The following is a 21,815-nucleotide window of genomic DNA, read 5'->3' as shown; positions in this document are numbered from 1 at the left end:
GCGAAAAAGCGGCTGCATTAGGAATATTAAGTTTGGATTGGAAGAGTAAAAACAGTGCTTGAGATGGATCCTTCTACAAAAGCTTGATCCAGCACCTCTCTTATTTGGAGTGCATGCATTTGGCAACCTATTCACGTGGATCCAGCACCTCTGTGCTTTTTTTCTTGTAGACAATGATAATTCCCTACGACCAACCACCACCCGGTCCAAATAATAGTACTTTTCTATTTTATACATAAAAATAACAAAGAAACATTGTTTTGCCATAAAATTAATATTTACATAGTGTGACAAATGAGAGAATGGAGACTGAGATATATTTAGATATAGCCATACTGCATCCTATACTCACCCCTTAAAAGGAGGTATTGCCGAAAGGAGCAAAGAAATCTGCAGTATCTGGGTGCCACCCTCCAGCACTCGGAAAACAGGCTGATGGTGAACTTTCCATCTTGACACAACATGCACAGAAACAAAAACACACACACACAGATACACAGTATAATCACCCCAATGCAACCCAAAATCAAAAAATGTCATTTACAAATCAAACAGTCATTTACTGTCATGGTTTTACAGTTTTTCACTGTAAAATTAAAAGACATTTTACAGTGTGGGACAGCCTATATGTTGTGCACACTGTGACATAGTAAGGCAGCTCACTAGGTTTTGGGATAGACATTCTGTGTTCTCTTACCTCATGGTTTAGAAGGTTTACATTCATGGCTGCCAGAAAAACATGAGTTTGATCCCTGACCATGGCATAGCCATCATTTGCTGTGAGTTCAGTAGAGTTTAACAGTCCACACTGACTCTGGGTGAGTAATCTCCCCTCGTCACTCAGCATGATAATGACTTGAAAAGGATAGGCTGTTAGTGTTCTCCTCCAAGCATGTTCAGATCTATGCCTTTTAATGGATGAATTTAATGACTTTAGGGGTCATCTATTACTGACAAAGTTGTTTAGTACAAGCCCCTGGCAGAAAACAGGTGCAAACCCTGGGGTCTCTGTGACAAAACTGACAAAATTTAAAAGTCACTCCAATCTAAAATGTATTTAAAAATGAACGCTCTACATCCATCTGACAGCCAAAACAAACACACAGACACACCAGTGCCTGCAGCCATAATTAGCCGTAATAATATAAACATTCTTAGCTGAATACAGGATATCTATTGGATTTGATATTGAATAATTTGCTTAAGAATAAGTTTCTGGCTGCGTTCGCTTTGTCAGAATATAGTAAATTTTCCTCTAAATATTCTGACTTTATTTCTGGAAATATTCTGACTTTATTCTTGGAAATCTACAGCTACAAAAAAAAATTATATTGCACACTTATTTCTTCCAGAGTCATTTCTGGCAGTCAGAGCAGGCAGACATGGAGGTCTAGATGGAGTTTTACTGGTTTATTCGCTGTATCTCTCCCGAACATGTGCATTTTGAGTCTGATTCAGCGACTCAGTTGCACTAGGTGTGTTAAAACAGGGAAACTACTAACATGTCCAGGACCAGGGCTCAGGAACAGTGATCTAGATTGATCCAGAGCTTCTGGAATGAGTTGTAATGGTGTTTACGATCCAAATCTAATCATTCCATATCAGTACCTGTCCTCACCAATGCTTTTCAACTGCTATCAAATCCTTACAGCAATGTGGTCCAGCACTTGGTGTGAAGACACCCTAGAAAAAGCAGAAGCTGTTACAGTAGCAAGAAACAAAAAGTTGCACTTCATATGAGAGGAAACATTGGTATAATCTAGTATTGCGTCTTAGACTATTTTAGCCTTGTATCTTCAGTGCTAAACTAACGACATAAACTTCAGACACCCGGCGTGTCCTGGCTAATCGACTACATTTGGTCTAAGGGAGAAAACTATAAATTATTCTTTTAACATGCTCTCCGTCTGAAACAAATTCAAGACCAGTTCGCAAGATCAAGAACCAGGAAAATGGAGGGAACATGGCTGAAAGGCACCCGTAGGGGAGAAGGAGTAAAAGAAAAAGTTGAAGAAGTGGGGAAGGAAGGAGACAGAGGAGAAGAGACGATGAGTCAGCACCAGCGCAGACAGAGCAAGGAGAGAGGGCCCTCAATCTATCTTTCCCTCCAAAAAACTCTTTTTCTTTTCATTTTTTTTATGCCTGTGATTGCCTCCGAAGCGCAAAATCAGGTGAAAACACAGCCAATTTGTTGCAGGTTCTTCTGCTGCGTCAGTTTAATAGAGGCGCTTTATGTCGGGGCTGTTTATAAACGAGGGTGAGAATAAATGGCTGCACGCGGAGGAGGAGAAAGTGAAGCGCGCTGATAAGAAAGATTGAGCGGGCGAAAGACGAGAGTGGAGAGCATCAGAGAGAGAGAGAGAGAGAGAGACAAAGAGATAAAGGGGCGAGGAAAGTGGAGGAAGACGAAGACTAAGAAGGAGTGTGGTGTCCGTAACTGATCCCAGGAGTGTCTCTGTGTTGCCAGAAATTTTTGGACGACATGCTCATCTGACATTTCTTCAAAAATCTAGGGAGATAGTTTGGCCTACTTTCTGCGACAGCTCTTCAGGGAGGGCTTTACACTAGATATTGCTACATTTATGTGAGGATTTGATGGAAATTAGCCACATAAACTTTAGTGAGGTCTGACACTTATGTTGGAAGACATGGATTTATCCTCATAATTCTATTGATTGAAACCATGAATGTCACCTTTAAAGCCATGTTGAGACCACAGAAAGACCTCTATTTATGCAAATAAAGTTTAAAAATGAACTGGAATCAGGTATTTATTGACTCATGGACACATTCAACACTGAATGCTGTCAAATCCTCACAACAAATTTCCAACATGTGGTGTAATTGCTTCCCAGAAAAGCAGAAGCTGTTACAGTATTAACAAGTTGCAACCTACCCATAGGAAAGTTTTTTTCCCCGCATGCCCTTCCTGACCCAACCCTCCCTATTTATCCTGGCTTAGGGACTGGCACTGCAACGCAGTGGATAGGTATACACACCCTCACAGCTATGGACAATCTTCCAAGTCACCAATCCACCTACCAACGTGTGTTTTTGGACCGTGGAAGGAAACCGGAGCACCCGGAGGAAACCCATGGGGACACGGGGAGAACACACCACACTCCTCACAGACAGTCACCCGGAGGAAACCCACACAGACACAGGGAGAACACACCACATACCTCACGCAGTCACCCGGAGGAAACCCACGCAGACACAGAGAGAACACACCACACTCCTCACAGACAGAACCCACAACCTCCGGGTCCCTTGTACCTGCTGCGCCACTGTGCCACCCTAAGTTGCAACCTACCCATTAATATCCATTTCAGTAGATGTTACTCTATCTCTTCACTTAATTATAGAAATAATCTTTGGTTGTGGCTCTGGCAGTGATGAAGACGAGGAGACAGTGCTGGCTTGAGCATTGGTCTTAGCCCTGGGGGACTGGTAGGGAAGCGGCCCTTTAGCGAGCGGCGGCACTAATTGGAGGGAGTGACAGGGCCTTCTAATTAACTCTGCAAAACCCAGACCAAAAAGAAGGCAGATGAGAAATGCTAATTGAAGATGTATTTTTCCTTTTCTGCCAACAGTGATCTGCATTAGGAATGTTAATGGGAAAGTGAAGCTGGGTTGAATAGGGAATGAGAGCACAGGAATGACCTTTGACCAGAGAGGTGAGGATCAGGAACGGTTTTCTTTTTCATTTTTAGGAATTTGGAATTTTTTTTTTTACACAAGATTTCTCCACAATATTTACTCATAATAAAATCCCTCCCACTAGCCAGGACGCCGTGCTGCCAAGGTGAGAGAGTGAAGACGTCACATGCTTTTTTTGAAACACTCGAGGCCAGCCACAGCTTCTTTTCAAGCTGCCGCTAACGCAATATTATTAGACCTCAACACGCTTGGAGGAGACCACTAACACATTGGCTAGCATCATGCTGAGTTATGAAGGGTGTAGGGTTGCCATCCTACCCACAAAAAGAGAATAAGTCAGATTATGCAAAATGTTTGTCATACATTTAATCATTTAATGTTATTTTCATTCCAAACTGCAAGCCAATACCAGGCTAATTTCAGGGATCTGTATGTTTTGAATAGTCATACCCATCGCTACCCTGGCCCCGCTCTCCTCTGCTATGAAAACTGACTGGGATAGGACTCATGGGTTTGCGTCCAGAATTTAAATGGACGTGTGGGCAAAGATGTGTGGAAGTCATTAGAGTGAAGAGAGTGAAGCCAAAAGTGAAAGAAATGAGAGAGAGAGCTAGAGGAAGGAAAAGAGTGGGTGGGAGAAAAAGAGAGAGCAAATGAGAGAGAGAGAGAGAGCGAGTGATGTTGATAGAGGGCATTCTCTTAAAGAGAAAAATTTTGCAGGGAGGAACTGAAAGGGGCAGCAGATATTTGTCTGTGTCCAGTTAATGCCCAGCTTAGTGCCCCTGTTAATGTGCACATATGACCCCAAAACCAATAAAGTTTTTCTATTAAAATAAGATAGAGTACTGTGCAAAAGTGAGACAGTGTCATTACTTTATTTCATTTCCAATCCAAATAGGCATTAAGTGCAGCTTATAAATTTCTCAGTAAACATATCTGAGGACATTAGATCTAAGAAAATCCATGTGCGTAAGGAAAAGAAGTGAGGACCATGAGTTTAGAAAATTTTAAAGGCTATTTATTAAACAAAATGGTTCTGTATAGAACCTTGAACACTTGACAAAAACCTTTTGCATGATTAAAGGGTCCTTTGCATCATGAAAGTGTTCTTCAGATTGATGGAGAATGTGCTATAGATGGATCTTTATAGTGCTTTTTGAAAACAGTTCCTCTATGTTGTGATTTCCATGAAATTCATGTTACAGATGGTGTTTTGTGACATTGCTATCTCCATTTTGGGAGGGAGCTGTGGTAGTGGAAGGAAACAAGGTACCAGGAATGAAAAAAGCATGTAGAGCTGAGTAGTGTAGTGCAGAGTAGGTACAATGTAGTGGAAAAGAACCAAAAGTTTAAAATTTGAAAGAGCAAACTGCAGTCTAGAGATCGACTTTGTCATGGCTCATTCCTGCCCAAAGCATGTGACTAGTGTTAGCATTATGGATTCTGCACTTCCTTTTTTATTGCAATCTTCATTATTTTTGCTCTAAAAGAAGAGTAAAATAGAGGTAAGTTGTGCTTGCTTTGTTGAAATGTTCAGTGCTGTCTTAAAATTTGGCCAGATTAAGGTATCTCAGAAGGCAGCGTATTTAAGGTCTCTAAGAATCTGTCAGGAGGTCACACATTTTAACATAAAATTCTCTCTGTGTAGACAGCATCCTAGGTTTTGGGACAGAATTAAAATGTCCAGAAGGGTGCGAAGCTATAAAACAGCCATTACTAAGAAAAGGAAATAGGCAAAAAGGAAGAATGTTTGTAAATGAATCAAATAATTTGCTGATGAGCTCAGGACGATGAACTAACCACATCAGAGCCCAGACATCATGACCACTGAATAAGAACCTTAACTGTCAGAAAATAAAACTACAACCAACTACTAAGATTTAAATGAGTAGGAGACCATTTAAATGGTACAACTCGTTGTGCATACTTTATCCCATTGACTCTATTCTTCAATGGTCAGGACCACCCACAGAGCAGATATTATGAGGTCGGTAGATCATTCTCACCACTGTGGTGACACCGAGGTGGTGGTAATGTTTAAGTGTGTAATGTACTGGTACAGTGGATTAGACACAGCAGAGCTGCTGGACTTTTTAGACGCTTTAGTCCACCATCCAAAAACATCCAGCCGACAGCGTCCTGTGTCCACTGAAGGACTAGAGGACGATCAACACTAACTGTGCAGCAACAGAAGAGCTGTCTCTGACTTTGCATCTACAAGGTGGACCAATGAGGTAGGTGTGTCTCACAGAGTGGTTAGTGAATAGAAACTGTTCCAGTGTGAGAAACTCTAGCAACACTGCTGTGTCTGATCCAAGCACACTAATGCAACACACTCTAAAACCACCACCACGTCAGTGTCACTGCAGCACTGAGAATGATGGATTTGAGTATTTAATAGAGGCAGTTTTCAAATGGTATGGGAATGTAGTTAACTGAAAATAAAGCAGTGGACACACACCACATACTCATCAAGAAGAGAAACAGCATTAAGCCAGGAGACAGATAGGCTTACTGCCTTGAAACAGGTGAGTGCGTGCAAGACAAAAGAGATGAACGAGCTGTGATATGGAGAGATATTGGGAAATTGGGATGGGGTGAAAATGGAAAACAGCATTCCACTGCACCCTGCTGGCGGGGAGAGGAACAGAACTACTCTTAACTGACCAAACCACCCCTACACTTCCCCTGATGTCCACTTCAGAACTTCAAACTGACCTGAGTGGCCCACAGTGGCCAATGTAGTATAACATCTGTTTAATATCAGCAGCGAATTGGAACAAGGCTCAGGGCGACCAGATGGCAGCCCCGTGTCTAACTCACTCACACTTACACATCCACATCTGTGTATCTGGCTCTCTGCCTGCTTGTCCCAGATTTGCCTACAGTCATGTGCACAAGTTTTGGCACCAATGGTCCAATTTTTTATTTTATTTTCCCATTTAATTACATGGAAACTTTGTAATAACATATTCCTGTATTAAATAATAGAAAGAGTTTTCTCCTTTTTAGTCATCACCAGTTTCACACATTAAATCAGGATCCTCCAATCTAACACAGTGCCTCCAACCTGACAGTGTGAAGGCAAACACATGCTTCTTCTGAGACACGTGAAGTCAAATGCCTCTTGTGTTTTTTAAACTGCAGCAAACACAACAGCATCGAACAGCTCAACACGCTTAGAGGAGAATGCAAACTAGCCAGATCTGTTATGCTGGCTAACAGATGCCCTATGTTGGCTAATGGTGCCAAAACTTTTGTAGTATATGCATGTGCAGTACTCGTAGCATGTGTACTTGACCTGTCCTAGCTCTGCCTGCTAATGCATACTTTCATAGCATCTGTTGCTAAGTTATAGAAGTTTTAAAGTTAAAAAAGAAAAAAAAGCAACCTAATGAGGGACTGACCTTTTGCAAAGATTCAGCTAACATCTAGCTCTCCCAAATCATGTTCAAAACAGTCAAAGAAACATGCAGCACTTCCTTGCTATTTTAAAGAGATGCACATTCATATTTACTCTAAATGTCAGAAAAGCAGGAGGTGATTTTCTCAGCACGGATCTCAGATTGCTGAGTTTTTTTTTTTTTTTTTTTTTTTTTTGAATCATATACAAAATGTCGTCCTGTAACATTTTTGCCTTCAAAAACAAAATAATACCAATTTAAACTGTAAAAAGAACAGCTTTAATTCTGCATCTACAAAAGTGAGCACTGTCATCTAAGCTCGTTAATTTATCAAGATAACATTGTCCCTGTAATATTTGTTAACACAGTTTCTCTTGGTCATTTTGTGGGTATTGGACTCTAGGCTCAGCGTTATCTGGGTTTTGACTTCTGCTTGGATTCAAACTTAAACCCTTCATTTTTAATTATCATTAAAACCGCAGGTAACCAGCTACTGTCCTGGCTGTGTCTATAGCACTTATGCTAATGTATGAAATGCACCGCCTAGCAAAGCAACTTTGAGTAAGCTATGTTTAAATGAATAAATCTAAAGCAAATCTTAATGTTACTGGGCATTTAACAGCATATATTTTCATGTCTAATGAGGAGGGATTTGTAGCTAAGAAAGCCACTCTTTAAGATGAGCCAGTGCTAGAGCTAACACTGGTGCTAACCTGCACAATGTTAACTGCTGAGGAGAATTTGCTAAGCAAATGCTTTAGCTGAAGTTCTTCTGGCAAACTTTAATGTCGAAAAATCAAAAGAGGACTTATGTACAAGTGTATTATTTACTCAAGAATGATTTAATAAAGGAGCAATCAGCCATTTTATTGCCAGACACAACATTAATAACAGTGATTATTTTAATTGTTGCTATTTACTATGAAGTGCACCTCATATGAATTAAGGAAACCAATTGCTTTGTATTTCCAGTGCATTCTTCATAGAGTGAGGGCAGCCATGTTTAAAATATGTTTAGTACAGATTCTCTGATGTAATGGATGTTTTATAATGTGAAGAATAATCAATGAAAAGGTGACTGATTTCTCCCTGAAGAAAACATAACTATGCTAATTGCATGTGGGCGGAGCCTGGTGAGGTCATTTCCTCTGTGTACAGTAGTTTGTATGTGGTTATAGATTTAACTGCCTCTAACTCATTCCCATGTCATTCCCCTATAGAGAACTTTTCTGTGTCTGTTCCATCATCCCCCATCCCTTCATTCCCCAGAATAGAGATGGACCCCAGAGGTAACCACCCTCTTCTCTTCTCTTCTCTTCTCTTCTCTTCTCTCCTCTTTCCTCCTCATTATCCATTCATTGTAATCCCATCCCTTGATCATTTTCATTCCTGCAAGAGTGCTTTTTAGCAAACTGTATTTTAATTACTGTTACTGTAAAACTAGGTTATGGGCTGTTATTTACACACACACACACACACACACACACGAGTGCTCTGATTGTACTCTATGTCCTTGTCCTCTCTCAGGCACCAGCGCTCCTCTCTGTCCAGTCAGCGCTTTGTTTTTGCCTCTGTTCTTTATGTGAATAAATGCAGAGGAAAACATTCAGAAAAACAAGGGAAGGATAGAGAGAGAAAGAGAGAGAGAGAGAGAGAGAGTATAAAGGGCTGGAAGTACAGTTAGGAGAGCATTTATGGGCATGAACAATGTCATCATTATACACACACACACACACACACACATACACACACACACAAAATGCATTGCTTTCAGTCAGGACACACAAATCTGTATAGCAGCTCTTATTTTTAATCATCTTTAATTGTAGATGTATACATTATTTATTATGCCAAAAAGCGTTGTACGCTTGTTTTTCTCTCTGCAAAACAGTATTTTATCCTGTGAAACCACTTAAAATGTAATATATATATTACTCATTATTAGTTGGTTGAACGAATAGGACAATCAGTGTACCAATTTCTAACAAGTTTACGTAACATTTAATATAGAGAATTTGTTTCATGGACGGCACGGTGGTGCAGCAGGTAGTGTTGCAGTCACACAGCTCCAGGGACCTGGAAGTTGTGGGTTTGATTCCCCCGTGTCCGCGTGGGTTTCCTCTGGGTGCTCCGGTTTCCTCCCACAGTCCAAAAACACACGTTGGTAGGTGAATTGGCGACTAAAAAGTGTCCGTAGGTGTGAGTGAATGTGTGTCTGTGTTGCCCTGTGAAGGACTGGCGCCCCCTCCAGGGTGTATTCCCACCTTGCGCCCAATGATTCCAGGTAGGCTCTGGACCCACCGCGACCCTGAACTGGATAAGCACTTACAAATAATGAATGAATGAATTTGTTTCATTCCATTGGTATTTGTTTTAAAAGGTACACAAGTCAGTTTCACCCAGGGCCTGTCTGTGTTATTGTAATTCACCTACACAACCACTAGAGGTTGTACATCCCAAATCCTGATCATCCATCCATCCATCCATTATCTGTAACCGCTTATCCAATTTAGGGTCGCGGGGGGTCCAGAGCCTACCTGGAATCATTCACAGGGCAACACAGACACACACACATTCACTCACACTTTCGAGTCGCCAATCCACCTGCAACGTGTGTTTTTGGACTGTGGGAGGAAACCGGAGCACCCGGAGGAAACCCACGCGGACACGGGGAGAACACACCAACTCCTCACAGACAGTCACCCGGAGCGGGAATCGAACCCAAAACCTCCAGGCCCCTGGAGCTGTGTGACTGCGACACTACCTGCTGCGCCACCGTGCCGCCCCAAATCCTGATCATCCTCTATTGAATTATTCAAGGTGACCTCTAGTGGCCAAGCAGGTGAACCACAAAAATGTTCCAAATAAACCAGCAGCGTGAGCTGTAGTAGGTATGAGTGTAACTTTCTAAGCCATTCTTCAGGAACTACGTCGCTAGCTTTCAGCAGTTTGTGTTTGGAGCCATGTGAAAGACCTTGCACATGTGCAAACGAGTGCAGGTCATGAGGTAGGTAGGTATATGTAGACAGGCAGATAAGCCATCCAATTATTTCTTTTGGCCTGAATGAAATGATTGGATGCATTTTTTACAGCTCTGCAGCTGCCACAGATAACGATTTGTATCTGTTTACTATTCGTGCATTTGATTTATACCCTGATTTATACACTAGCACTCTCCTTCTCCTTCTTAAGAGAGGAGGGCAGTGGGGCATTGTTTTCTCTCTCTCTGTGTGTGTGTGTGTGTGAAGGTGTAGAGACTGGGGTTTTCTCTCCTGTCACTAACTGACTGTGAGCCAAAACCTGCTTCATTTTTCATCCCTTTATTAAATATTAGTCTCCAGACTCTTATACTCTGCACTATGTTCGATACTGCTTTCTCTCTCTCTCTCTCTCTCTCTCTCTCTCTCTCTCTCTGTCTCTCTCTCTTCACACTATATTTCTTTACTTCTCTTTGTTTTTTCATCTCCAGTCGTCTGTCATATTGTGTCCCCATCTCTCACCCTTTCCCTTTTCCATCTTTCACCTCTCTATCAATCTCTCTCTCTGTCTCCGCTTGTCTCGCTCCTTCCTTTACTCATTTTCTGTCTCATTCTCTCTCTCTCTGTCTCTGCTTGTCTCACTCATTCCTTTACTCCTTTTCTGTCTCAATCTCTCTCATTGTCCTTCTGTTTCTGTCTCACTCTCTTACTGTGTACTGCTCTTCTACAACTCGATACCTCTCTCTTCCTCTGTTCTGTCTGTTTCTCTCTCACTCCCTCCACGACTCTTCACATTCTCTCTCTCTCTCTCTCTGAGGTAAAACTATCCTCCAAATAATGTAAATAAGTGTCAAATAAACAAACAGGATTGCATCAGCTGTGTAAGAGGTTTTTGGAGCATTTCACAACTTGTCTATCCTCAAATTGCCTCTGCCACTTTTTTTAAGAATTGCAGGTGACAGTTTCAGAAGAAGTGTAAAAGTATAAACCAATAATGTTGATAAGGTAAAACATCCCACATCTAGTGTTTAAACACAAGTCAGTGTGGATTTATCACAGCTCTCTGTTTGTTTTTGTGTTCTACCTGCTGTCCCAGCTTTTCTGGAACTATTCTTCTGTTGTGCACACATTTTTCTTTCTAGGAACTTCAGCCATTTTTCATTGTTTTTCTTAGTTTTTTAGGTTTCCTAGGTTTCCAACATCTTCAGTCTCTCTCTCTCTTTCTCTCTCTCTCTCTCTCTCTCTCTCTCTCTCTCAGCTGGTTTAAACAGATGATTAAATATTTAGCGCTGTTGTCCGGTTACACATGAAAGTGTGTGTGTATGTGTGTGTGTGTGTGGAAAAGTCTGACTCCTAGCAGATCAGAGACACACAAACACACACAGACATCCCCCTAGCCCCCGCACTCCTTTCTCCTGTCTCAATCTCTCTCTCTTTGCCTTGCCTTGCCACTCTGTCAGACTTCGGTAGACAACCTGGAATACACCTGAGAGATGACTCAATCGGACTTCTCTCTCTCTCTCTCTCTCTCTCTCTCTCTCTCTGTCTCTCTCTCTCTCTCTCTCTCTCTATATATATATATATATATATACATATACACACACACACACACACATACAGGTGCATCTCAGTACATTATAATGTAATGTAGCTCAGTTCAAAAAGTGATCAATCCATTAATAAATTTAATTTATAGCACGTTTAACAAGTCGATCAAAGTGCTGCACAAAAGAAATAAAAACATAAACATAAAGAAAAAATAAAATACATAGAACATATTAATGGAAAGTTGAGTGAAAGGAAAAAGTGTGGTAGAAAAAGGTGAACAAGCAACAGGGAGAACCACATCCTTGAAAGTATCGTTGAGGAAAGGCCATTCAAACATTTGGGGGAGATTCACAAGGAGTGGAATGCTGCTGCACGTCCAAAGTCTTGTTTTTAGATGAAAGTAAATTTTGCATTTCATTTGGAAATCAAGGTCCCAGAGTCTGGAGGAAGAGTGAAGAGGCACAGTCCAAGCTGCTGGAGTCTAGTGAGAAGTTTCCACAGTCAGTGATGGTTTGTGGAGCCTTGTCATCTGCTGGTGTTGGTCCACTGTGTTATATTAAGTTTAAAGTCAGTGCAGCTGTCTACCAGGAAATTTTGGAGCACTTCGTGCTGTCTTCTGCTGACACGCTTTATGGAGATTCGGATTCCATTTTCCAGCAGGATTTGGCACCTGTCCTCACTGCCAGAAGTACCAATACCTGGTTTAATAACCACAGTATCACTGAGCTTGATTGGCCAGAACACTCATCTGATCTAAAACCCATAGAGAATCTATAGGGTATTGTCTAGAGGAAGATGAGAGGCACCAGACCCAACAATGCAGACGAGCTGAAGGCTGCTATCGAAGAAACCTGGGCTTCCACAACACCTCAGCAGTGCCACAGGCTGATGGCCTCCATGTCACACCAGATTGATGCAGTATTTCCTGCAAAAGTTATAGGGGGGTATAATGTATGTTTTGATGACATTCTAATTTATTGAGAGGCACCTGTACACACACACACACACACACACACACATTTCCTCTGACTCACTCTTAATCTAGTTTTTCTCTTCTCTCTGTTCCTCAGACCCCGGAGCAGTGATTGAGACTCACAGTGCAGTACCGTATGCGGTCATAGGGGGCGTCCTGGCTCTCTTGGTGTTCACAGTCATCTGTGTGCTCATCGTTACCATCTGGTGCTCTGTTCGACAGAAAGGTGAGTCCAGCACTCTATGGTGCCACCTGGACAAAGTGAAATAGTCTTTGGTTTTTCTTGAGAAAATGCAGACAAACCTGATCTGGACTGAACTGTCCCACCAACATAAATGGTTTCCTGAACCAGAAACTTTTGCTCCCATCTGGAACCAAGGTGTATAGTAGGTTCTTGAGTACAAACTGTGACTGTGTCCGTGGTCGTGAGGAGCTAAAGAGGCTCCAGAAAGAATGCAAAATGTACTGCATAGTGGAGCTGGATGGGGTCATTTGCAGCATGTTATATTGTCCTTTGATGGTGTGCTAGGTAAAATATCAGAGAATGCTCAGCAATGTCCTTTGCTGATTAATCTGATTCTTGAACCAGTTCTGTTCAGGATTCTTGGTGCCTTGGTGCTATCCAGTGAACTGAAGCACATTTTCACCATTGTTTTTGGGAACCAAGAGTCAGTTCGCTGGATAACACCAAGGTTCCTGAAGAATCCAGAATGAAACCGGTTCATTAGCCAAAGTTCTTTTGGTGGAAAAGGACTACAAGTGGCCTGGATGCATCAGAGATTCTGTTTCTATTCTATGTCTATCATTTGGGCTAACAGAGCATGCAAGGCAACTTACAGACTTTGAGAGGAACCAAGTCTCTAAATGATCATAGGGAAAGTAAAACTATTTAAGAGCATGAAGTAGAAACCCAGACAAGACCCAAGCCTCAAAACGACAAGGACCCTATGGGTATGAAAGAGAAACAAGCAGGCAAACAAATGCTTCATAACAACAGCAGCTTTAAACATGTGTTCAGAAAGGTGAGTGGACAGCACTGGGCTGGCAACAAGTCTGGTCTTTAATGATTTTGTCAGTCACTGTTTTACACACCATAAAGGAACCCCCTCACACCCGATCGATTCTGTAATTAAGCCGTCTTTCGAAGTTGGTTTCGCCCCAGCATGAGCAACTTCAATCCCAATCGGCCCATAATAACATGAACCAGAAGGTTATAGAGTAACATTCTGCTGAGTGCACACAGAACAGTGTTGAAGTTGGTTATATGAATGCTTAATTTGGGATTAATTAGGAGTTACCATGTCTATGGCTGCCCCCAATTTAAGGTGGCGTTGAGTTGGTGCCAGACTTGGAGCCCAGCTCAGAAGGGGGCGTGTGAAATCATGCTCCGTAGGAAAAAAAATAGGTGGTGGTGTGGGGGCTTTGCTCACAAATGCATTTAATTGTTGCCTCCTCTAAGGATTTCCTCTAAGGATAGTTGATTAAAATGGTAGGTTATACATTTAAGGACTCTTTAGTACATTAAGCAATGGTCAGTAAATTAAATTCACATTAGTTTAAAGGGGACATGTTAATACAGTTCCCTAGATGTCCTAATGAAACATTTGTGACATTCTTTCGTCAGTATCAAGGCTCAAACACCACAGTTCTCCCCTGTCTATAAAGGGTTCTGTTCTGAATAACAGGTTTCAGAACCTATTCCTTTTAATGAGAATGAGCCACAGCTGACTTCAATGCAAAGGTCCAGGAGCGTGGAGCAGAAACGCTGTATTTTAGCCATTTTCACATGGTTCTTTTTCTTCTCGGTTCTCATTTCACCATTTTAAATCAGTACCTGTTACTGTCTTTGCAGATGTGTGTCATGCATGTTGCAACAAATTTTGTCAATCTGTCTCTCAGTCTGTAAGCAAAAATTGCTTCTTCTCAAGGGTGAGGATTTGATATCAGCATTGGTGGGGACACAACCCCCCCCCCCCCTTGCATCAAATTGCACATTTTGAAGATTGTGTAGCGTCAGGCTTGGGCTTGAACATTGTGTGAGAGTTGGTGGGGAGCTTTGAGTTTAGAGCAACACTGTTTTTTTTTCTATAATAATAATTGTATATGTTTTTTTGGGTGCCATACTCACTGAGCACACACACACCCACAGGTTTGGTGTTGACACCATCCATCCATCCATTATCTGTAACCGCTTATCCAGTTCAGGGTCGCGGTGGGTCCAGAGCCTACCTGGAATCATTGGGCACAACGCGGGAATACACCCTGGAGGGGGCGCCAGTCCTTAACAGGGCAACACACACACACATTCACTCACACACTCACACCTACGGACAATTTTTGAGTCGCCAATCCACCTAGCAATGTGTGTTTTTGGACTGTGGGGGGAAACCGGAGCAGCCGGAGGAAACCCACGCAGACACAGGGAGAACACACCACACTCCTCACAGACAGTCACACGGAGGAAACCCACGCAGACACAGGGAGAACACACCACACTCCTTACAGACAGTCACCCGGAGGAAACCCACGCAGACACAGGGAGAACACACCACACTCCTCACAGACAGTCACCTGGAGGAAACCCACGCAGACACAGGGAGAACACACCACACTCCTCACAGACAGTCACCTGGAGGAAACCCACGCAGACACAGGGAGAACACACCACACTCCTCACAGACAGTCACCCGGAGGAAACCCACGCATACACAGGGAGAACACACCACACTCCTAACAGAGTGTCACCCGGAGCAGGAATCGAACCCATAACCTCCAGGACCCTGGAGCTGTGTGACTGTGACACCTACCTGCTGCGCCACAGTGCTGCCCTTAGTGTTGACACAAGTTCCATATAATAGTTCTGTGTGTCATTTAAAAATGAAGTGGACTGTCCCTAAATCCACAAAAGTTACTGCTAGGATCAGTTCAGTAGCTGCTGGATATTGTTAGGGACATGTCCCTACCATCCCTACTCAATTCTATGCCCTTGCCTCATTTAGGCTAGCCTGCAAATAAGTGAGGGAAATGGAGCTTTAAATTTCTATTAAAATGAACTTATAACTTCTGTTGGAATCAACAGAAATGAACTTGTATTAGTGCAGTACAGATGTAATGTATCATCTCTCTCTCTCTCTCTCTCTCTCTCTCTCTAGGCTCATATCTGACGCATGAGGCCAGTGGGCTGGATGAACATGGTGAAGTTCAGGAAGCATTCCTCAATGGCAATGACACCAGTCAGGGCAAAAAGGAATATCTACTGTAACGGCTTACAGTGGACGGCATTGGAGCATACACCACATCCACAAATACACACACGCTAACACACTCATATGAACACTCACACAGCCCTCTTCATATTCACCACAGCAGTGCCATATGAGGGCTGAGGACGAGAGAAAAAGATAGACTGGAGGGGACACTAAGAAACAGGCCCATAGTTCATAGTTTAAGCAAATTTGTCTTGCTTTGTTGTGAAATAATAGTTTTATATAGTTTTAATAGAGTTTATTGTAGTATGTAAAGTCTTAAAATGTTTCATGATCTCCCCAGTATTTAAACAGAGCAGCAAAAACAGCCCATTTTCAGTTTATCTTAATTGTTATGTCATATTCATGAATGCATTTGCATAACACATAACCCACTATTCAGCTCCATTCTTCTTGCTGAAATTAAACAGTTGTTGTTCCTAAAGTTAAACAGAGTGTTGTCCCTGAAGCAGGAGTTGTGGAAAAACAATTAAATGTTGTGCTGTTCATGGCTGGCAGTAAGAAAATGTGTCACTACATTCACTATTTCAATGGTCAACATTTCATTTTGAACAGTTTTGTTCCACATTTTGGCCACGATACAGAACGATGGATCAGAACAGATTTCATTTTCACGTACCATAAATATGTATCAAAGGCACAGCCTGTTTAATTCCAGTGCCTAAATGTTTGGGAAAATGATAATTTCAGGTTAATATCATGAGCAATTTCAATATATAAACCCACATAGTCGTTAGCCAATATTTTATGCTGTTCATCTAAAGGCGTCAGAATGATCAGTTATCAGCTGCCCTTCCAACATGATACTAATAACAGAAATGACAACTACCCCCTTATTTGTAAATAATATATCGGACGCCAACGTATCAAACAAGCCTGTGAAGGATTTCCACCAAGCACACATGCAAACAGAGAAGCAGTTGACTCTTATCACGTCTCCAAACCTATGTCCATATCTTGTATGTTTTTTAATAATGTAGTAATGTAGATATTAGAATTGTCCTCTTTTAAAATTGGGTGGGGCCAGATAGTTATATTAATTGTGTTCAGGGGTCTAGAGAGTAGAATTGTAGAACAATGTAGAAAAAAATGTGGGGAAATGTAGATTTTGAGGCCTTTAAGAGAGGAAGAGAGAGAGAGAGAGAGAGAGAGAGAGAGAAAGAGAGAGAGAGATTATTAACTGAAACTGATCAAATCTTCTGATGTAAACAACCAGACCACCCCTTAGTCTCCAGCTTTTCAGCCAATGTGTCCAATTAAATCAAATCAGTAATAAATGCCATGATTACTAAGTGTACTTTAGAATTTATTGATTGATAGTAGGTACCAGATCTCATGAATAATATGTTACTGATTAGTCAAAACCTTGGGATACAGTGAATTTATGGACCAATATTTATAAACCAAAAACCTAGTGGTCAGTAGTAATGCTTACAACTGACATTTTTAAAAAGAATTGTATTATTTCTAGAAACTGTATAAATAGCTACTTTACAGGAGAAAGAAAAAAAAACAGTCTTACATTTCAGTGGAATCAGTGTAAAAATATTTTATTTCAAGTCATTTTAGAGCATTTCTATTGGTCCATTCATCATGAACTCTTCACAGTGTGAAGGACGACTACTGTGTTTGATTGATGCTGTAGACTAAAAATTGACAAAAGTGGAGACGCATGGTTTTGATTGGACAGCAGTGATATGAAAAACAGTGAGCCTAAGGCATGGTATCTGCATTTAATTGCTGCCTTGTATTTTTAGCTGAAGGGTGTCTAAATTTACCTTTGGAAGTCTGTTTCTGCCATTTACAAATACACTTATCACTGGATTAGGAACCTCTACCTTTTATCTACGCTCATTGTTCATTTTATCAGCTCCACTGACCATACAGGAGCGCTTTTAGTTCTACAATAACAGACTGTGGTCCACCTGCTTGCTGGTGTGTTAGTGTGTGTTGTGCTGGTTTGAGTGGATCAGACATAGCAGTGCTGTTCGGGTTTTTAAACAGTGTCCAGTCACTGTCCACCCTGATAGACACACCTATTTTGTTGGTCCACCTTGCAAATATAAAGAGTCAGCAGCTCATGCTGCCCACAGGAGGCTGTCGGCTGGATATTTTTGACTAGTGGACCATTCTCAGTCCAGCAGTGACACTGAGGGGTTTAAAAACTCCAACAGCACTGCTGTGTCTGATCCACTCTTACTAGCACGACACAAAATAACACATCACAATGATGTCAGTGTCACTGCAGCACTGAGAATGGTCCACCACCCAAATCATACCTGCTCTGTGGGGGTCCTATGCAGGTCCTGACTATTGAAGAGCAGGGTGGAAAGGGGATAAGGAAGAAGCAGATTTCTACAGTCTGTAATTGTAGAACTACATAGTGCTTCTTCATGGTCAGTGGAGCAGATAAAATGGACAAAGACCTGCTTCAAGGATTGAACTCATTTGGTTGTTATCACGTCTCCATCTGTCTCTCTCTCTCTCTTCTTTTACTGTTGCATAATAGACATTAGAAGTGTCCTCTTTCAGAAATGTGTGGAGTCTGAAGGGTTAATTCATTTTAGGCAGGATTTAATGGTCTAGATGGCCTCTGGAATAAACTAAAATGAGGAAAGACAAGACGGAATATTTTTTGAATGCTACATACACACATACAGACACATGCACACACACACACACACACACACACACACACACACAGACACACACACAAACACACAATGAAACATATCTCTTGAGTCATTATTTGTATAAAAAAGTCAAAAGTAAATTAAATGAACCTTTTAAGAAGTGAACAAAAAAAAGATTTAATTCTGAGCGCATTACCAAGCGATGCTATTATACTAACACAGAAATATTAGCCTAGAGGTACAAAAACGAACAAAATTACTTGTTGAGTGATCTTTAAAATTAAAAAAAAAAAGAAAATGTGAAAAAAAAGAGAATTTCCTTTTGTCTTTAAAAGATATTGTTTTTTTTTTATTATGAATTAATTATTATTTGGACTATTCTGATTGTTGTTATTGTTATTATTATTACTGTTATTATAATTGTAAATGTTACCAATTGTACAATTCCTGTTTTCCTTTTTTTTTCTTACCCCTTTTGTCCGACTCCAGAGAAATTGCTTCTTCTCCTCTCTTTTGTCCTATTTCTATCTTTCTTGCTCTTTCTATCCCTGTCTCTGTGCCTGTTTGTCTCTGTCTCTTCCTCTTCATTCCTTTCACCCATATGTTCTGTTCCTTATTCCTTCTTTCTTTCCTTTTTTATAGTCTTCACTCTGTCGCTGTTGATATAGCTAACTGTGTTTCTTTATAGGAGAAAGACACTGAGCACGACAAAAATAAAAACCTACTTCGGAAAAAAAAACACCTGTCAGGGGCTTGTCTGGACTTGTTTGGAGAAAGCCATTGCAGTGTGTCAATAAAAAGTGTGTGTGGTGGGGAGGGAGTGAGGGAGGGGGGGTTGATTCTAAGATATATAAAATGTGCTAGCTGCTTCATATCCTTAAGGCCTGGGGTGTCCAATCCTATCTAGAGCTGTCCTTTTCCACCTCTAAATAAGTCTCCATGGAAACATTCCCAAAAGATACAACATGCGATCTCATAATAATGACTTGCTGTTTCTTAAGTTTAAGATCCTCTCATGACTCACTCATAATTCTGAGGTTCTATAGCATCTCATAATTATGATGTGCAATCTCAGATTCAGTCTCAGGACCAGAAGTAATTCATTACCTAGTGGTTGCTAGGGTGCCCCTATTCTGTTACTAGGTGGTTGCGATGAATCCCAGGTGGTTGCTAAGATTTTGGTATATGGTATGAAGTAATTATGAGACACTTTCTCATAATAAGTCATTATAATGTAAATGAAGCATTTCATTATATTACTATTATTCAACCCTCGAATGGTTTGCTTGGAAAGTTAGCCTTATGCTAAGCATGGGGGCCACTCTTATGCTGTGTCTGAAATGGCTCCCTATTCATATTCCCTACATTGTTCCCTATTCAGTGCACTATTCATTCATTCATTATCTGTAACTGCTTATACAGTTCAGGGTCGCGGTGGGTCCAGAGCCTACCTGGAATCATTGGGCGCAAGGCGGGAATAGACCCTGGAGGGGGCACCAGTCCTTCACAGGGCAACACACACACATTCACTCACACACTCACACCTACGGACAATTTTAAGTCGCCAATCCACCTACCAACGTGTGTTTTTGGACTGTGGGAGGAAACCGGAGCACCCGGAGGAAACCCACGCGGACACAGGGAGAACACACCAACTCCTCACAGACAGTCACCTGGTGCGGGAATCGAACCCACACCCCTTCCTGCTGCGCCACCGTGCCACCCCCAGTGCACTATTATAAGGAACTGAATTCAGGAGAATAGTGAACAATTGTGATTTTTACTAAACAACACAGTGGATTGTGGGTATCCGCTGTCTGCCAGTGTTCATGTGTTATACACTACATGAATGCTGTCTACTAAGGTAATTAGTAATTAGTGCCTTAAATTAATGCTTGATTAAATGCTGAAATGCTTTCTGCTCCAATATCTTCAAAGTTGTAAATATTTTGCCGAGCAGGAAAGGTGTAAATGTGTTAAAATGTTTCTGCTTTTACAGCCTGTCTCTAAAGCGACTTAGTTACAAGCACTTTAATTTTAATAGACTGCCTTCTAAGGCACATAATTGTGAGACAGTGAGGTTGCTACCTTTTGTTTCAGAAACAGCCTACGTTTTTGGACACTACAAAATACAAAATATGGGTTTCAAACACAGCGTTAGAAAGTGTGGTGCATGTAGCATTAACAGCGATATCCATGCTCTCTCCGCTGGTGCTAAACGTGCTCTCCTCAATTTCTGGCTGTCGGCAGCGGCCAGAGCCGATGTGTAGTGGTCCACTGTGCTCTCAGAACCTTTTAGCTCCTTTATGTTGTTCTGGCCTTAGCATCTACTTTCCCATCGGAGAGAGATGCTGAGAACTGCTTCAGAGCTGAGATTCTCTACTAAAAACAAGGTGAGGAGGCACTGTGACACAACAGGTCATATTGCTGTGACACTGCTCCGGGGGCCTGGCGTTGTGGGTTCCTAGGTATGAATATGTGAGTGTGTAGTGCCCTGCAATGGACTGGCACACCATCCAGGGTGCGTTTCTGCCTAATAAAAATAGCACTGCCCATTGTTTATATAATAATAATGCTGCATTCAGGTGCTCATCATAATGTTATATCAGGCAGTGCTTTGCTGAAAAATCCACCCCCTGTACACACACTGCCTCACAACCATGATTTATCTTTAAATAACTACTAAATGCATTTTTAAATAATAATATATCTGGTCATAATATTGGATTTTATGTACAAATATACATGAGAAGATTCACAGAAACATTTACCACTTCCTCCAGGGGTAAGTGGTAAAAGGTAGCAATATACATCACATCTCGAAAACTTGTGCATCATCTGGACTTTAAAAGTGGGAAACTTGGAGGTTCTGACATCAACCTGAACACAGCAAAAGTAAAAACCTCACTGTTTCATCAGCTCCACTAGGCCAAACGTCTTCAAACTAGACCTTGGATCCATGTTCCATGCTGGGATTGTAACATGGCCGGCCTGTATGGACAGTCAGGTATATTATCCGTTTCAAGCCTAGGCTGCGGCCAAGGTAAAATGTCTTCTGTAGCACTGCCCTATGAAGACTATTATTTACCCGATCACACAAATAGAATGGTCTGAGGAGGCTGTGTAACATGACTGTAAGTTAAAATAAGTTTTATTTGCTTATTAATATTATCCTGCAAGAAAATACTACCCATTAAAAATATATATGAAAACCCTCAAACATCATTTCTAAACCATTTCGACTGGGAATGAAAATAATATACTTCTAAACGTATGCTTTCAGTTTTAGTGTAATATGGCTGATTAAATATGGTTATATGGAGACAAATAGTTAACTTAATTAGTTATTTTAC

The 21,815-nt window shown here is 41.3% G+C and overlaps 1 protein-coding gene across 6 annotated transcripts in view; it reads left to right on the top strand.

The window, feature by feature from the left end:
- The window catches only part of cadm4 (cell adhesion molecule 4), a 276,527-nt gene extending 257,340 nt beyond the window's left edge, over positions 1-19,187 (top strand). For 5 of the 6 annotated variants that reach the window (XM_066683337.1, XM_066683338.1, XM_066683340.1 and 2 more), the window contains 3 exons: positions 8,285-8,353; positions 12,661-12,789; positions 15,716-19,187. In XM_066683337.1, the coding sequence (XP_066539434.1) occupies positions 8,285-8,353; positions 12,661-12,789; positions 15,716-15,825 (308 nt within the window). In that variant the 3' untranslated portion in view covers positions 15,826-19,187. The remainder of the gene's footprint in view (positions 1-8,284; positions 8,354-12,660; positions 12,790-15,715) is intronic. The other variant, XM_066683339.1, reaches the window with a different exon arrangement.
- The last annotated feature ends 2,628 nt before the right edge of the window (positions 19,188-21,815 follow it).

The sequence above is a fragment of the Hoplias malabaricus genome, chromosome 10 (assembly GCF_029633855.1).
Source record: "Hoplias malabaricus isolate fHopMal1 chromosome 10, fHopMal1.hap1, whole genome shotgun sequence".
NCBI classification, from domain to species: domain Eukaryota; kingdom Metazoa; phylum Chordata; class Actinopteri; order Characiformes; family Erythrinidae; genus Hoplias; species Hoplias malabaricus.
The sequence above is the reverse complement of the archived record's forward strand: the minus strand, read 5'-3'. Positions and strand labels throughout refer to the sequence as shown.